General features: G+C 40.4%; 1 protein-coding gene across 3 annotated transcripts in view; it reads right to left on the minus strand.

Annotated features, from left to right (window-relative positions):
• ASXL2 (ASXL transcriptional regulator 2) overlaps positions 1–18,528 on the minus strand; it is a 133,443-nt gene that overhangs the window by 34,867 nt on the left and 80,048 nt on the right. For 2 of the 3 annotated variants that reach the window (XM_060186685.1, XM_007516745.3), the window contains one exon: positions 13,039–13,189. In XM_060186685.1, coding sequence (XP_060042668.1) covers positions 13,039–13,189 — 151 coding nt within the window. Of the gene's footprint in view, positions 1–13,038; positions 13,190–18,528 lie in introns of those variants that run through there. The other variant, XM_060186686.1, reaches the window with a different exon arrangement.

An 18,528-nucleotide genomic window follows, 5' to 3' on the forward strand; every position in this document is an offset into this window, starting at 1 on the left:
AAGTTGAGAGGGAAGGAGGAAGTACAGAGGGTGAAAGAGACACCTGCAGTGCTGCTTTGCCGCTCGTGAAGCTTACCCCCTGAAGGTGAGGACCAGGGGCTTGAACCCAGGTCCCTGTGCATGGTAATGGGTACTTTACCAGGCACATCACCACTCAGCCCAGTTAAGGCTTTTGAGATAAAAAGATGGCCCTGGATTATCTTTGTGGGTTCCAAATCCAGTGTCAAATGTCCTCAGACAAGAGAATAAAGGCAAGGGAGAGAGTGGAGTTATGTGGCCACAAGTCGAGTTAAGTCAGCAACCATTAGAAGCTATAAAATACAAGGAAGGGGGCTGCGTGGGGGCGCACCTAGTTGAGCGCTTCAGTGCGAATGGACCCAGATTCAAGTCCTCAGTCCCCACCTACAGGGGGAAATCTTTGCAAGTGGTGAGACAGGTCTGCAGGTGTATTTCTGTCCCTCTCCCTCTCTAACTTCCCCTTCCCTCTCGATTTCTAGCTGTCTCTATGAAATAAATAAAGATTAAAAACTTAAAATAAAGGAAGGGATCCCTCCCCTGCAGCCTCTGTCTAGGGAGACAGCTTCCCCACTGTGCCCTGCCAACATCTCTCCTAAACTGTACTTAAAAATAAATGTACTGGGGCTGGGCAGCGGTGTGCCTGATACAGTGTACACCTGCAGGGGGAAAGCTTGACAAGCAATGAAGCAGTGCCAGTGCCACAGGTGTTTCTCTCTCTCTCTCTCCCTCCCTCCCTCCCTCTCTCTCTCTCCCCAGTAAATAAATAAATGAAACATTAACAAATTATTGCTTATCCTTTCTATCTCTATTGAACTGAATTTTTGTTCAGTCTCCTTGAGAATTATTACATTTTACAGTGCTCTTTTTTTCTTTTCTTTTTTTTTTTCCAGGTAATTTTAAACTATATTGGACACAAAAACATGTTAAAGAGAGGGGAGTCATGTGGTAGCACAGTGGGTTAAAATGCAAGGATGGGCATAAAGATCCCGGTTCGAGCCCCTGGCTCCCCACCTGCAGGGAAGTCGCTTCACAGGAGGTAAAGCAGGTCTGCAGGTGCCTTTCTCTCCCTCTCTGTCTCCCCCTCCTCTCTCCGTTTCTCTGTCCTATCTAACAAATGATGACACCAATAACAACAATAACCACAACAAAATGAAAAACAAAAAGGGCAACAAAAAGGGAAAATAAATAAACATAAAAATATTAAAAAAAAAAAAAGAAAGAAAGAAAGAAAGAAAGAAAGAAAGAAAGAAAGAAAGAAAGAAGAGAGAGAGAATGGTGACCCAACCCATTTACAAGCTAGATGGTCACATGGTGGTCTGGGGGAGAGGGGGAAGGAGAGAGGGATAGTAAGGGTAGAGAAAGACTTACATGATGCTGTCTGGGCCAAAGCTTTTCTTTTCTTTTTTTTTTTTTAATTTTTATATTTATTTATTTATTTTCCCTTTTGTTGCCTTTGGTCTTTTTTTTTTTTGGCTAGTAGTTATTATTGTTGTTGGTATTGATGTCATCATTGTTAGATAGAGCAGAGAGAAATGGAGAGAGGAGGGGAAGACAGAGAGGGGAGAGAAAGACAGACACCTGCAGACCTGCTTCACCGCCTGTGAAGCGACTCCCCTGCAGGTGGGGAGCCGGGGGCTCGAACTGGGATCCTTGTGCCTGACTCCCTTTTTTTTTTTTTTTTTTTTTTAAGCTACAGAGAGTCAGAGAGAAAGTGAAAGAAGCCACACACACTGATATTTCCTTCAATAAGTTGAGGGCTGGGCTGGAGCCTGGGTAAAGCAGCACACTATTCAGATGAGCTATTTCACCAGTCCTGAGCTTTTTTTTTTTTTTTTTTTTTTTTTAATTTGTTTTCTCTAGGGGCTTGGGCAAGAGAACAGAACATCACTCTGTCACATGTAAGGCAGAAACTGAACATGGGAGCTCATGCTTGAGAGGGTAAGGCTTTGCCCACTGAACCTAAATCATGAAAGCATTGTGAAAATGTCTCATGACCTTGACATTTTGTCTTAATATTTGTTTCTATCTGAATGTGCATTATTTGTGTGTGTGTGTGTGTGTGTGTGTGTGTGTGTGTGTGTGTGTGTGTGTGTCGTCCCCCCCCAAGTAAAGTATGGGTTGGCAAGCATGGGAGGTGGTTCAGCTGGTAAACACACACCTTACACCAAGCATGAGGCCTTGAGTTTGATCCTCAGCACCATGGACAGTACCAAAGACCCTATGAATGAGAGGAAACTATCATATAGAATGTTGCTACAAATAGCTGGATATGAATGCGAGTCCCCAGATATTTCTTACTACAATTTCTTTTCCATTCTCTCTTCTACAGCCAGCCAAGATACCAAAGAGAAAGAAGGCCACGTGCTGTCGTCTGGAAGCTAAATACAGTGGGAAATCCTATTTGAGAAGAGGCCAAGGATCTTGGAATTGGACAGGACACCTAATCCAAAAGGAACACTACCCACTTTGTCTAGTGGCCCCGCTACATTTGGCTGCTGAAAATGCTTCCTGTCATTAACCAGCTCGCCCAGGCTTTGGATGGCCAAAGAGCTACTACTCACCTACTGAAGCTGACCTATCAGTACAGAGCAGAGACAAAGCAGGAAAGGAAGCAAAGGCAGCTGGCCTGATAAGAAAGCTGCTGGCATAGGAGATGCCCCCACCAAAGAGGGCACCTGTCCTCTGAGCAGGGGTCAGACCCTCACAACTTTGGTGGAGAACAAGAAGGCTCAGCTGGTAGTGACTGCACAGGATGTGAGTCCCATCTTCCCAGCTGCCTTGAGTCCGAAGACAAGGTTTCTTACTGTGTTATCAAGTGAAAGGCCAGGCTGGGGCATCTAGTTCACAGGAAGCCTTCCACCATCACAGCCTTCATTCAAGTTAACTGCATGAGGTCCTGAGTTCAATCCCCGGCAGCACATGTACCAGAGTGATATCTGGCTCTTTCTCTCTCCTCCTATGTTTCTCATTAATAAATAAATAAAACCTTAAAAAAAAAAAAACTCCCTTAACAACAAAAAGCATGTAAGTCTCTGAACACTCACTATCGAGGTCGTTTTTCAGGGTTGTATTCAGTGAGCAAGGTCTCTTCCCCAAGCTGTCTTACTTGCACTTATAATTATTGCACTAAACCTTCAAAGCTCAATGCTCCTTGCCTTAAACACAAACCCACGGACCTTGAGTGGGGATAAAAAAGGAACACGGGCAGGAGTTGGGCGGTAGCGCAGCGGGTTAAGTGCACATAGTACGGAGCGCAAGGACCAGCGTAAGGATCCTGGTTTAAGCCCCCGGCTCCCTACCTGCAGGTGTCTGTCTTTCTCGCCCCCTCTGTCTTCCCCTCCTCTCTCCATTTCTCTCTGTCCTATCTTTAAAAAAAGAAAAGAAAAAGAACACGGGGTTGGGTGGTGGTGCCCCTGGTTGAGCACACACATTACAATGCATAAAGACCTGGGTTCAAGCCCCCAGTCCCTGCCTGCAGGGGACAGCTTCTTAGGGGGTGAAGCAGAGCTGCAGGTCTCGGTCGGTTTCTCTCTCTCTCTCTCTCTCTCTCTCTCTCTCTCCCCCTCTTCTCATGTCCCTACTGCTGTCATTAAAACCCTTCTTTAACTCAGAAGTCCATGTGCTTTTAACCAAAGAAAAGGCTAGGGTTCTAGATTACAAACAATAATATCCAAGGAGGCTTCAGTTACTGCGAGTTGATTTATGAAGATTAAATTTTTTCCTACAGATCAGCAACAATTATGAAAAGAAAAAGATCCACAGTAGAGTAAAACTATCAAGGAAGAAAGCTAATGCCAATGATGATGTGTCAAACCTTCATGAATTCATTAATGAAATTTTTAAAAACGTATCAACAGATGCCAGTTGATCTATAGATTCAAACCCAACCCCAACCCAAATCCTAGTAAGTTAATGGCAGAGAAGCTACGAGAAAAGTCACTAGCTGGTTCCACAATTTACATGAAAATAAAAATGAGTCAAAACAGTTAAAACAAGCCAACTCCTTGAAAAACAAAAATAAAATGACCTAAAAATCTTAAGATGGTTTTGTAGATACTTTTTTAAAGCCTTTGTTTATAATAACCAAGTACTACATATATACTACATATAAGAAAAATCAATTTGACTACAAAATGAAAGGCATACAAACACATTCACAGTATAATTAATGCTATATGTAACTAGGAAAAAATTAATGGGTCATCAGTTGTAAATAAGGACTATTCATAAATGTTACACAGTTTTAAGAATCTAATGTATATATACAAAAATGCAGGAAAAGGTTTACAGGTATTATTTGAGGGGGAAATTTATGATTCGATCTATATGTTTCAAACTATTTTTAAACACTATGTGGTTCCGATGTGTGAGGAGGGAGACAGGGAAGGCTACCTGGGGTGTTTCGCTCCTCAGTCTGAGCGCCAGCTAAAGGTGCTGTCCTGTCTGTGAAAACTCAACAAGCTGTATACTTAGTGTTGATAGAAGTCAGGGCAGTTGTTACTTTTAAGGAAAGATGAATAAGGACTGATGACAACATAAAACCTCTGTAATGGTAGAAAAGCATTGTTATAGTTCATTAGTTATACATAGACGTGAAATAATTTTCTGCTCTTGATTTTAAAAGGAAAGGAGAAGGTAAGTTTGTTTTTGTTTTGTTTTTCCTTCAAAGGAGGAAAGGAAGGGCAATCAATCATTCCCAATGACTTATAAGGTCAACAAATCATCTAAAGCATTGTTGTTCAAATGTAGACTGATATGCACAAGCACACAAGCAGTAATAGGCATGTAGATATTTCCATAGAAACTTGACACTGCTGGGCTATTTTTAGGGTATTTTTTGCTAGGTATCGATACACAATGGGACTAAGGAGGAAACGTTCTTTTGTGTGATTAGTCTGAGAATAAACTAGCTAGCTGTAGAGTGGGATGAGGGCATAGGGTATGTGGGAAGGGTATGGGCATAGTGCCACACAGTTAACAAAGTAAGGAACCAAGGCTTCTTAATGCTGCAGCTTAAAAAAAAAAATTAAAGACTTTGCTTGACAAAGGAACATTAAGACTGCATTTTAACTATATCAAGTTCCTGTTTACAGTGTTTTCTTACAGTGGACTTTCGAGAAAATTAATCTCTCATACTAGCAGTTCTACTTTTTTCCTTGTTTGTTTATTGTCACCAAGGTTATCATGGGGGTTCAGTGTCTGCACAGTGACTCCACTGTGCCCAGAGGATATTCTTTTTCTTTCTGATCAAGACAGAGATCAAGAGGGAAAGAGAAGCACCTGCAGCAGCATGGTTCCAGTGCTCATGAAGCATGCCCCACCCCCACCCCCACCCCTACCCCCACCCCTTGGGTGCTGGCTCTTCACACAGTTGATGTGCTCCACTCGGTACACCAATGCCCAGCTTGAAGTTTTACTTTTTACTTCACATAAAATCATTTAATGTCACCAACTGATATCATCTTGTCCCAAGGAAACATTCCACCTACAACAAATGGTTTTCAACAGAATGGAAACGAATTGTTTATTTTACAGTGACAAGAATTAATTAAATTTAAAAAAGAATTAATTAAATTAATACAACATTTAAAAAAATCAAAGAAGCTAGTGTACTAACTCAGAGACTAAATGAAGAAAGGAGGAATCCAATAAGATCTTTTTGTTTAAAATCTCACACCATTTGGTACGTGGTTGTGAACATTTGGAAGAGGCAGCAGTATTGCTATGCCCTGACATAGCGGCTGGGGATGCATTGGATCGACCTTCCCGTGGTGCATCCCGTGAGTACCCATTCATTGGGGAAACTGACGATCCTTCCTAGCCGACTGAATCCACATGGATCCCAGTCACTTTCAAAGCCATTAACTGGCTACGGAAGAAGGGCAAACGCTAGAAGAAGAAGAAGCGGCTGGGGAGATAGCATAATGGTTATACAAGTCATACCTAAGGCACCAGAGGTCTTGGTTCCAATCCCCAGAATCACCATAAGACAGAGGTGAGCAACACTCTGCTGCGGGGGACTTTGAAATTGTCTGTTTTTTCATTTGTTTCTAGGAACATTTGAATTTCTTGCCTATCTGAGGTTTATATCCTTCCATCTAGTCTGAATGAAAGTGTAGCAGGATATACTCTTCTTGGTTGAAACCTTTTTCATTGAGAACTCAGCAAATAATGTGCCGTTCTCTTCTGGCTTTTAGAGTTTGAGTAGAGAAGTCTGACAGTCTTACGGGTTTGCTCCTGTGACTTTTTTTTTTCTCTTGCAGCCTTTAGGATCCTTTTTTTTAAATCCTTACTTCTTTTCACTGTAACTATGATGTGTCTTAAGGTCTAGGTTGATTCTATTTGGGACTCTCTGGGCCTCTTGATATTCATAATACACCCAGAGTCATATACAAATTTATTGCAATACCTATCAAAGTCCCACCAAGTTTCTTTCAGAGAACAGAACAAAAATTACAATCATTTCTCTGGAACCAGAAAACACCTAGAATTGCCAAAACAATCTTGAGGAAAAGAAATAGAAATGAAGACATCACATTCCCAGATCTCAAACTGTATTATACGGCTATCATAATCAAAACAACCTGGTATGAAAACAAAAACAGGCACACAGATCAATGGGACAGAACTGAAAGCCCAGAACTAAACCTCCACACCTATGGACACCTAATCTTTGATAAAGGGGCCCAAATTATTAAATAGAGGAAGGAGGTTCTCTTTAATAAATGATGCTGGAAAGCTGTGTTGAAACATGCAGAAGAATGAAACTGAACCACTTTATCTCACCAGAAACAAAAGGCAACTTCAAATGGATCAAGGACCTGGATGTTAGAGGAGAAACTATCAATACTTAGAGGAAAACATTATTGGAAGACTTTCCCACCTAAACCTCAAAGGCATCTTTGATGATACAAACCAAATTGCAAGGAAGACTAAAACAAAAACAAACCAATGGGACTACATCAAATTGAAAAGCTTCTGCACAGCAAAACAAACCATCACCCAAAGAGACCCCTCACGGAATGTGAGATCTTCACACGCCATACATCAGACAAGAGGCTAATAACCAAAATACATAAAGAGCTCACCAAACTTAGCAATAAAAAAGCAAATGATCCCATCCAAAAATGGGCAGAGGATATGAAATTATATGTATTTTTTATTTTATGTAAACTAATAAACAATAAATAATGATGACTAGCACTAAAATAGTAGCCTGACTTCAGGGATTTCGGGTTTCTTCCATAAATCCCCTTTCCTAGTCAAACGTTATCATCTCTCACATACAAAAAGCACAAGCTAGTAGAGAAACTGTTTAACCTTAAAATCAAGTGACTTCAGAACAGGCTCATTAAAATAAATTTTATGGGAGTTGGCGGCAGTGCAGCAGGTTAAGCGCAGGTGGCACAAAATGCAAGGACCTGTGTAAGGATCCCGGTTCGAGTCCCTGGCGCCCCACCTGCAGGGGAGTCGCTTCACAAGCGGTGAAGCAGGTCTGCAGGTGTCTATCTTTCTCTCTCCCTCTGTCTTCCCCTCTTCTCTCCATTTCTCTCTGTCAACGACGACATCAATAACAACAACAATAACTACAACAATAAAACAAGGGCAACAAAAGGGATTAAATAAATATATTTTTTAAAAATAATAAAATAGAGAGTCCGGCGGTAGCACAGCGGGTTAAACGCACGTGGCACAAAGCGCAAGGACCGGCATAAAGATCCTGGTTCGAGCCCCCGGCTCCCCACCTGCAAGGGAGTCGCTTCACAGGTGGTGAAGCAGGTCTGCAGGTGTCTATCTTTCTCTCCCCCTGTCTTCCCCTCCTCTCTCCATTTCTCTCTGTCCTATCCAACAATGACGACATCAACAACAATAAAACAACAAGGGCAACAGAAAGGGAATAAATTAAATAAATATTAAAAAATAATAATAATAATAAAATAAACTTTACATACTTACTAAAGTAGTTTCAGGTTGTTGGTTACTTTTGTGTCACCTAGTGAGTATACATTCAGAAAGTGCTTCTTCTCAGATATATCACTGACAATCTCCCTCTTAAATAGTTACTGTATTGAACAAGGTCAAATGTAGTGGGAATATTCATGTTACATGGATTCCAGTTAAAAGTCTTAGTAAATAACCTGTGACTTCATAGTTTGTTTTTTTTAGCTTTATAAAATAAAAATAGTTTCTTCTTTTATCTTACTTTCCCCTCAAGTATTAAGACTATCAGAAATAAAATCACAATAACGAAAGTGAAACCAGCTTTATATAGTTGGGAGTAATAGTGGAAAACTGATAATTGACCTTTCTAATTTGTTTCAATTTCCCAATATAGTCAACCTTCACTTAAGAGGATCATTTTCTGTTTTAAGATCCTTCCCCTTCTTCCTACCTCTTGTATTGCCTACTCCCAGTTGGACTGAAAATCACAAGCTCATACCTGCATATCCTCCTTTGCTTCTGGACACCTACACTGTCCAAGTTCTATGAATGTGGCCATCTTTAATACACTACAAAAACCACCAAACAAGTCAAGCAATATGCCAGAAAAAAAAAAGAACATCTCTCCCTCATGTAAGTTTACTTTGCCCAAGGAATTTTTCTCCACACGACCTTAAGGGACACATTTCTAAGCCTAATCACCCCCATTCAGTAATGTGAAAGATATCTGTGGTAATTTAAATATCTCCATATACAATATGCACCAAATCCATAATTTAAAGTAGTTCTTCACTAGTAGTAATATTAACATCACTCGACAGTAAATATGAAAATAGTAACTCCATACCAATATAAGTATATTTCACAAAATCAAAGTTTTCTCAACATATTTTGAAAGCAAAACAAAATCTAGCACATTGATTTCTCTACCAAAAGATTTAAAAAAACAGTGCTTTTACAGTTGCTTATGCTGCAATATTTCTGTTTCATTAAAAAAAAAAAAAAAAAAGAAAAGAAAAGGCACCAAAGTCTTTCTGTTAATAGTAACTTTTCTGGAGTTATTACACCTTACCTTGGCCTCGAATTCCATAAAGCTCTTCTCTGAACATTGCTTCCTGTCTGGAAATTAGGAACCAAAACTACAAACTTTTGTTTTTCTGCTTCACATGGAAATCAATACACTACTTTTAATACTGGCCTGAATTTCAAAGTTCTCCTCTTTGTTCTTATTTGACTGAAAGTTTTATCTGTGTCAAGTGTTTCTATCGATTTTCAACTAGAAGTATCAGTTTTGCTGTCAGAGCTCTTTAGTTTTGTACATAAAAGGAAGTGGGTTCTGATACTATCTCAGTGTTCTTCCTGTCTTACAATGCATTTGAAATAGTGATGTCAGATTGAGAGTAAAAGCTGCAAATAAGAAATGTGTGCGTTGCTTTTACCTTTATTAATAACTACAGCTGATTTAGAATTGCTCTGCTGCTACTATGAGTGCTAACTACACATCTTCAAACTTTGGCTTTCACTGGACTAGGAAAGCATTAATAAATACAGAATATATACCTCAAGTTTTACATGATACCTATGCTATATAAGACCTGTGTGGCCCATGAAATAAGATTTATTTGGATCATGATTTTAATTTTCTATGACTTTGCTTTAACTATCTCCTATTCCTGTGCCAGGTATAGGTAGATGAAGCTTATGCTTAATTTTAATCTGTTCACTAAGCTATGGACAATGAGTTCTATCAATTCTTAGCTCTCCCTCTACCATAATATACCCACCTTCAATTTTAAAAACTGGGAACTGCAGACATGGGAAACCACTGCTTTACCAGTAAAACTATTTTCCCAGCCTACCTTCAATTAATTCTTACAGACAGCTGAATAGCAAGGACCTCCAAAACCATTATTTTGTTCCCTGTTTCCTAACCTGGCCTGCATTAATACTCATTTCTCTTTCCAATCACACCCAGAAAATGTGCATCTGTTCACTTTGTCCAAAGACTTGGCTTTGTTCCAAATCTCAGGTCAGCAATTTTCAAATTTTAATAAGTTTAAACTGGGGAGAAGCAGAGACAAAGCCCTTAACATTTCTGGCTCCACCTTTCCAAACATAAATCCTTAGTAAGCTGTGAAGAATGCAAGGTCCTGGGTCACACCTTCTTTTGCTACCGGCAGGGACCACTTAAAAATACGTGTGTGATATAATACAACTGTATATTCACAGCTATGCTAAAAGATCTCAGGTAACTGAAGTAAGCCAGAAAGAAAAGAACAAATATGGAATGATGCCACTCATAGGCAGGCTGTAAGAATCACAGCAAGGGGAAATGCATAGAAAATCATTAATAACTGTGATGTATTTCAGCAGATTCAAGGACTCAAAGAGGTGAGGGCTCTGGGTGGCAGTGAAAGAGACTAGGAGGCCCAGTAGCTTCTGAGAGAGGGAGGGGGGGGGATAGAGAAAACGTGGTGGTGGGTGAGAAGTGCTGGCACTCATCTTGAGGAGATGTGAAACTGTACCCGCGCGCTAACATCGGTCTTGTAAAAATAACATTTCCTTAGTTAAATGAAAAAATTCCGCATCAGGAGACTGACTGCTCTCCTGGTAGGGTGCACACTTTACCAGATGTGAGCCTTGGGTTCGAAATCTTGGCACCACACGGAAGCATCATAGCAAAGACTATGATATCTCCTTCTCTGTCTGTCTGTCTGTCTCTCTGTATCTTAAAAAAGAAAGTCCAGCGGGAGCAGTGGAATAGCACAAAGCCCCTGGACAGTGGGGAAAAATAAAAACAAGAATATTAGTCAAGAGTTCCCAGCATCGTCTTAGCTTTAATTTCAAAACACTTGAGGTCCGGACTGCTCTCCAAGTGGTTGTGCTTTTAAAGCTACAATCCTCTGGTTACAAAATGACACTAAATTATGTGTGTAGTAGTTATAGATGCTCATATATCACCAATTGCCAGCTCTGTTCAGAAGCTGAACTCACATCAACACTGGGAAAGAAATGAACCAAACTAATTTTCTTTGGTGGTATTTTTCTTTTCTTTTCTTTTCTCTCTCTCTCTCTTTCTTCTTTTTTAACCAGAGCACTGCTCAGCTCTGGTTTATGGTGGTGCAGGGGATTGAACCTGGGACTTTGGAGCCTCAGGCATGAGTCTGTTTGCATAACCATGATGTCATCTAACCCTGCCCATTCACACTAAATTTTTCTTATGTGCTTCTATAATAGCAGTTCTGAAAGCAATTAGAAAAGACAGATCAGCAATAGTCAAACTGAAGAAAATAACCACATGGGACTTATCAGATGTCTATTCTGCGTTGGATTATCACTGTCTTTATAAAAAAACATTAATGACTACCTTAAAATTTACCTCCTGTGAACACTTAAATTATAACCATAGAGGTTAATTAAGAAAGAGATTTTCTCTTGAAGAAGACTCCCATAAGAAGCTACAGATAGACAGTACATGTAAGTAGGTAATAAATATGTCAAATGAAAAAAAAATCCATCTCAGGGAATTTGCAGCAACAAAGTTTTGTGTTTTTTTTTAAAACACAAAAACTCTGTTCTCCTTTGCTTAAGGTGGCGTTAAAGTTGAACCTGGGACCTTGGAGCCTCTGGCATTAATCTTTTTTTTTTTTTTTTTTTAATATTTCCATTAATTTTATTTCTGATTTGTGACTATTACAAACTTCATTTTATGTCAGAAAGGGGAAAATATTTTTTATTTTATTTACTTTACTGGGAAGATTAATGGTTTACGGTCAATGGTAAATTACAGTAGTTTGTACTGGCATTAAAGTCTTTTGCATAACTGCTATGCTTTCCCTCCAGTTTTCCGGGTAGGCTGCAGTAGCAAATACTAGATGGGGATGGGATCAAAGACCAGCAGACTACACTTGGTCTTTTCGCTCATTTCCTAGAAAGGAGAGGTTTCTAGGGCAGCAAATAAGAGAGAGTATCATAAAATGGCTCTGGATGACCAAGAAGTGAAGACAGACCCAGGTAAATGTAGAGCTGTGCTGACCAATGTGGTAAACACTAGCCATGGGTGGTTAAATAAACCAAGATTATAAGCTATGGGACGAGTCTCAACAGATAACATATACAGCTTCCAGGCATGAGACCCTGGACTCGATCCCTGGCACCACATAAGAGGACCAGCGACAGACAACAGCAACACCACGGGTGGTGGAATGGTGCCTGGGAACCCCTCCTCTCTTACAAAGAACAGTATATCCCTTAATCCCTGCTTCTTGTGCTTTATTTAAAAAACAAAATAAAATAAAAAAGAGGGAGTCCATTTGAAGTGGTAAGTCAAGCAGATGCAGAGCCCTAGAGATAACATGAGATAAAACTAAATAAGTAATTTAAAAAGGAAAACCAAGGGCTGGAGATACAGCATAATGGCTATGCAAATGACTCTTGGGCCTGAGGCTCAGAGGCCCCAGGTTCAATCTCCAGCACCAACAGAAACCAGAGCTGAGCAGTGCTCTGGTAAAATCAATCAATCAATCTGGGGCATGTTATGCATGTACAAACTATTGTATTTACTGTTGAATGTAAAACATTAATTCCCCAATAAAGAAATAAATTATTTAAAAAAAAAAACCAATCAATCAATAAAAACGTATCTCTAACAGTTTAGAAATTAGGTCAGGAAAGAGAGTCAGAGGCAGAGTACATAGTCCTAGGTTAACACCCTGGCACCACATAAAATTAAACTAAATAAACAAAACTTCAACACCCTGGGAGGTGGTGTAACTGTAGGCATAGAACTTGCAAGAGTACCAGAATTCAGACCCCACCGCCACCACTGACAGAATGATGCTGATTCTTTCTCATGAATGAACCTATGTTTAAGAACCGGTTCATTTCCTCAGTCACACCTAGCATAAATCAAAGTGTTCAACACGCAGCCAGTGCACTGGTTGCACAGGTGGAGCCAGTGCTGCCACGAAGAGAAAAGGGAAAGAGCGAGGGGCCCACGGTCTGGGCGAGGAGGAGCCACTGGCGCGGGGATCGGTGCTCCGGCAACTGCTGTTTTACTGAGGGACTGGATGTCCTTACCTTTCCTTTTCCACCTGCTCTTTTTGCCTTCCGTGTTGCTCCCACCATCGCTGCTGCTGCTGCTGTTCTCAGAGCTCTGGGAATCAGACTGGCCGTCACTGCTTTCTTCTGAACCTTCTGAGAGCTCTTTCAACCCATCTGGCACATCTTTCTGAAAATGAAGGGTTACTCGTTATCATTTCAGCAAAGAATTAAAATAGTTAAATGCACTGTTGCAACTTCACTGTGCTGTCTAATTTTAGTCCATATCATGATTCCATAAAGAAACAGCAATAATTCTGATTACCTATAGTCTCCCTTCATTGAATCAAATTAGGTCATATTTCCAATGATAATCAATGGTGAAAATCATACATAACAATCAGGTGCAGGCACAATACAGAGGAAGACAAAAACTGTGTGTCCAGGTGAGAGATATTCAGTATTAAAAGCAAATATTCAGTATTAAATATGTATTGCTCACACATGGAGTCTTAAGAGATCTGACACACATGAACGTGGGGGGAAAAACAGTAGCAAGCAAGCTTTCTAAGACTTGTAAGAACTATAGTGTTTATCTTAGGGAGCTGGGGGTTGGGATACAAAACTCTGGTGGTAGATCTGGTGTGCAACTATACACTGTAATCTTACAATTGTAATTTTAATTACAATAAATCACAAATAAAAGTGTATTGTGAGTTTGTATAATGTGCATCCATCATCCATGTGATACACACACACACGAATTTATTTATGTGTATGCAAGTGCCATTATGCATTGTGAATTAAGTAAGAATCCATACAGCAAGATGTAGCACATGGCTATATTACTTGAATCTAATTGGTTCCTGAATATTAGTGAATAATAAAGGTCAAGTGGAAAAGGAGTACTTTTTTTTTTTGCATTAGTCTTTGGTTTCTGCAATAGACAGTGAGAATGCTAATCAGAAAGTAAATTCGTCAGTGTAGCATGTAAGACATAAAAGAACTGAAAAATTAAAACTTCCTGAGTTTATTGGTCAACAATTTGTTTGGCTTTGTATGCTAACTTTCTTGTCAACCACCAGGTTCCATATGCTAGCATGATACCAACCAGACTTCCCTGGACAGACACCACCACCAATATGTCCTGGAGCTCCGCTTCCCAAGAGCCCTTCCCCACTAGGGAAAGTGAAAGACAGGCTAGGAGTATGGATCAACCTGTCAACGTCCACGTTCAGCGGGGAAGCGATTACAGAAGCCAGACCTTCCACCTTCTGCACCCCACAATGACCCCACAATGACCTTGTGTCCATACTCCCAGAGGGTTAAAGAATAGGAAAGCTATCAGGGGAGGGGAGGAGAGGGGATACAGAGTTCTGGTGGTGGGAACTGTGTGGAGTTGTACCCCTCTTATCCTATGGTTTAGTCAATGTTTCCTTTTTATAAATAAAAAATTAAATTAAAAAAAACTTCCTGGGTTTAAATATTGTTTTAACTGTGCAGCCCTAGTAAGACCGCAGTCTCCCACTTATTATATGCAGATAATAGTAGCTACCTTAAAGGATCATCCTGCAGTTAAATGAGGCAGTAAATGTAAAATGCTTACAACAGTGCCAGGCATGTGACAAAGCAATAAATGGTCTACTTATGTTTTTATGCAACACATAGTTAGGCATATAAATAAACACATGAGCTATAGTTATATCTAATTTATGAAAACATGCACACTTCTTTCCACTGCAAGGTATTTGTTAACTATTATTTTAACTTTATCCTACTGATGTCATGAGTCAGAGAGAGGCCAAAACAGCTCTCATACTTGGCAGTCCAATGCTTCACCACTATGTCAGCTCCTATATCGCCTCTCTTCTAGATAATCTATTTTTTCTTTTCTCTTTTTGATAGGAGAGAGAGAAATGGAGAGCAGAGATGGAGATAGTGGAAGAGAGCTAAGAGACACCTAGAGCTTGCGCCGGGGTCCTTGTACATCATAATGTGTGTGCTTAAACCAGATGAGCCACCACCCAGCCTCCCACATAATTTATTTATTTTTTTATGGAATTAGAAAACTAAAGTAATTCTAACAGACAATAAAATGTGATCCTTGGGGAGTTGGGTGGTAGCATAGCGGGTTAAGCACACATGGCGCAAAGCATAAGGATTCCAGTTCGAGCCCTCGGCTCTCCTCTGGCACTCCACCTGCAGAGGAGTCACTTCACAAGCAGTGAAGCAGGTCTGGAGGTGTCTATCTTTCTCTCCCCCTTGTCTTCCCCTCCTCTCTCCACTTCTCTCTGTCCTATCCAACAATGACATCAATAATAATAATAACTACAACAATAAAACAACTAGGGCAACAAAAGGGAATAAACGAATATTTTTTTTTTTACATGTGGTCCTTGTATATACAATGAGAATGCATAAGAAAATACAACCACAGGGAGCCGGGTGGGAGCGCAGCGAGTTAAGTGCAGGTGGTGCAAAACACAAGGATCGGCAGAAAGATCCCTGTTCGAGCCCTTGGCTCCCACCTGCAGGGAGGTCGCTTCACAGGCGGTGAAGCAGGTCTGCAGGTGTCTGTCTTTCTCTCCCCCCGTCTTCCCCTCCTCTCTCCATTTCTCTCTGTCCTATCCGACAACAAGGACATCAACAACAACAATAACAACAATAAAACAACAAGGGCAACAAAAAGGAATTAATAAATATTAAAAAAAAATACAGCCACAATAATTCTTGGACCTAGTAAGAATCATTATCTTTCACTGCCATCTATACCCTAGTGTCATTTCTCTGAGCTATTTCTCACAGTACACATTTTCTTAAAATACAAACCTCACATTTTTCTATTTTATTCTACAAAATACAAGACTTTTTTCTTTATTGGGGGATTAAAGATTTACAGTCAACAGTAAAATACATAAGTTTGTACATGTGTGAAATTTTCCACATAACAATCTAACCCCACCCTACCAAGGTCCTCCTCTGCCATCATGTTCTAGGACCTAACACTCAGCACTCCCTCCCACCCCAGAGTCTTTTACTTTGGTGTAAAACAACACTACAGAACAATTTCTAATAGAACGAGTTGCTGGCCAGATCTCTTGACAGGTAGGTTCACTAGCATTTTAACTGTAACTGTCCTCTCAGACTTGAAGTTCAGCAGTTTCCATGCCACATCTCTCCATTCTATCTTTGCCTATATCAAATGATACATATTACAGAAGATATACACCAGCGCTCTTTATAAAATCTCTGCCACCTCAACACATGCACATGCTTTAAGAAGCCTGAAGAGTTTGATCCCCAGCTAGCATTTACCCCACCCCTGGCTCTCTGCCATACATAGATTATGTCTAATTACTCCAATTTACTCTCAGAGCCATCCAAATTCTTCTGTGTCTTGTACTAGAAGGCGTTTCCCTCCCATAAGTTATCCACCAAAGTTTAGCTCAAATCTTAAAAAAAACAACAACTTTTTATGTGCCTTTACACAAAATTAGTCTTTCTCTATATTATCACAATATTTTATAGTGCAGTAATTTGTACCTCAGCATGCCATTACTTCAACTACTTATGTGAAGAGAAGGAGACTAGAGGTCACAATTTATCCTCTTTATAGTGTCTAGAGTCTCGGGTACTGACTAGGGCTTTAATTGATGTTATGAATACTATGGAGGGCTGGAAGTAGCGCAACTGGTAGGGTATATGCCTTGCTGCGTTTTTGGCCCTGGGTGTGAGTCCCAGCAGCACAGGAAAGCACTATGGATAGCAATGAGGGAGCTCCATGCATAGTGCTGTGGTGTCTCTATCCAAAAAAAAGAAAAAAAAGAAAGAAAGAAAGAAAGAAAGAAAGAAAGAAAGAAAGAAAGAAAGAAATTGGGTCAGGGAGCCCTCTCAGAGGCTTCATGTATGCATGAGGTTATGATTTAATTCCCCAGCACTGCAAAATAATAATAATAAAATAAAATAAAAAACTTTGCTGCCTAAGGCTGCAAAACCAACTTCAATCCTCTGCACCACCTATAAGAACTGAGCTGTGCTCTGGTGAGGAAAAGAAATGTCTACAACTAGTAACATCTAGAAGAAACACAGGGGCCAGGTGGTGGCACACCAGGTTAAGCGTACATAATACTAAGCACAAGCATCTTAGTTCCAGCCCCTGGCTCCCCACCTGCAGGGAGGGTCACTTTACAAGCAGTGAAGCAGGTCTGCAGGTGGATATCTTTCTCTCTAGCTCCATCCCCTCTCAATTTCTCTCTGTCCAATTAAAAAAAAAAAAAGCCACAGGAACAGAGGATTTGTAGTGCAGGCACTGAGCCCCAGTGATAACCCTGGAGGTAACTAAAAAAGAGAGAGGAAAGAAAGAAAGAAAGAAAGAAAGAAAGAAAGAAAGAAAGAAAGAAAGAAAGAAAGAAAGAAAGAAAGACAGAAAGAGAGAGAGAGAAGGAAAGAAAGAAAGAAGGAAAGAAAGAAAGAAAGAAAGAAGGAAAGGAAAAATGCAGAAAGGTTCATGTGGCAATAGTGCCAGGTAATTCAGAAGAGTCTGTGCATATGCCTCTATATAAAGCATTACAGGCATGTTAGAACCTTTCAGTATTACTGGGCAACACACAAGCATCGAGTCTCATGATAATCGCAGTTTCCAGCAAGAGGGGTACAGCCACTGTCCAGCAAACACCAGTGCTCCTGCAGAAGGACAATTCCCAAGATGCCCTTTAGGGACGATCCGTCTCATCAATTACCTGGCTGAGGGGGACTAGCCTCACCCTCACGTGTATCATTGCCAACTATGAACAAAGACTCTAGACAACAGTGATCATGCAAGTGCAGACAGCTGCGTGGGTCAACCCCCAAACAATGGGAGCAAATCAGAACTAGGCAAGAAGGCTCTCCACACTCAACAGCACACGGAGTGGGGCTTAGGACTGCGAAGGGAGCCTGTCTGAGGAGGTGAAAGAAGGTGGAGAAATCTGCTAAGGGCATCATTTGAATGCTGAGGTCCAGGCTGAGCTTCCCCAGAATTTTCAATTGTAGGAACTGTTAAATGTTTACTGTTTACACTCAAGTTTGTTTAGGTTGGCTTTCCTATTTCTAAACAAAGGGACACTGATCAGTTATGGTCTGTACTTAGTCTAGAAATCTAAAACTAGCATCACAGTAAAAGGAAGCTGGGTTCAAATTCTGGTTTTGATAGTATCTGTCCCACACTGGATAAGAAAATCCAATCATCTGTATTTTGACTTTGTTATATTAAAAAAAGAAAAAGATAATAACCACAACTTAGAATTATAATGGAGATAAAGGAGAAAGTTTATAAAAATCAATGCAATATGCTCTAAGTAATACACAATTTTCAGGGAGTTGGGCGGTAGCGCAGTAGGTTAAGTGCAGGTGGTGCAAAGTGCAAGGGCCGGCATAAGGATCCTGGTTCAAGCCCCTGGCTCCCCACCTGCAGGCCAGTCCCTTCACAGGTGGTGAAGCCGGTCTGCATGTGTCTATCTTTCTCTCTCCCCACTCTGTCTTCCCCTCCTC

This window comes from Erinaceus europaeus, chromosome 3, assembly GCF_950295315.1.
Source record: "Erinaceus europaeus chromosome 3, mEriEur2.1, whole genome shotgun sequence".
NCBI classification, from domain to species: domain Eukaryota; kingdom Metazoa; phylum Chordata; class Mammalia; order Eulipotyphla; family Erinaceidae; genus Erinaceus; species Erinaceus europaeus.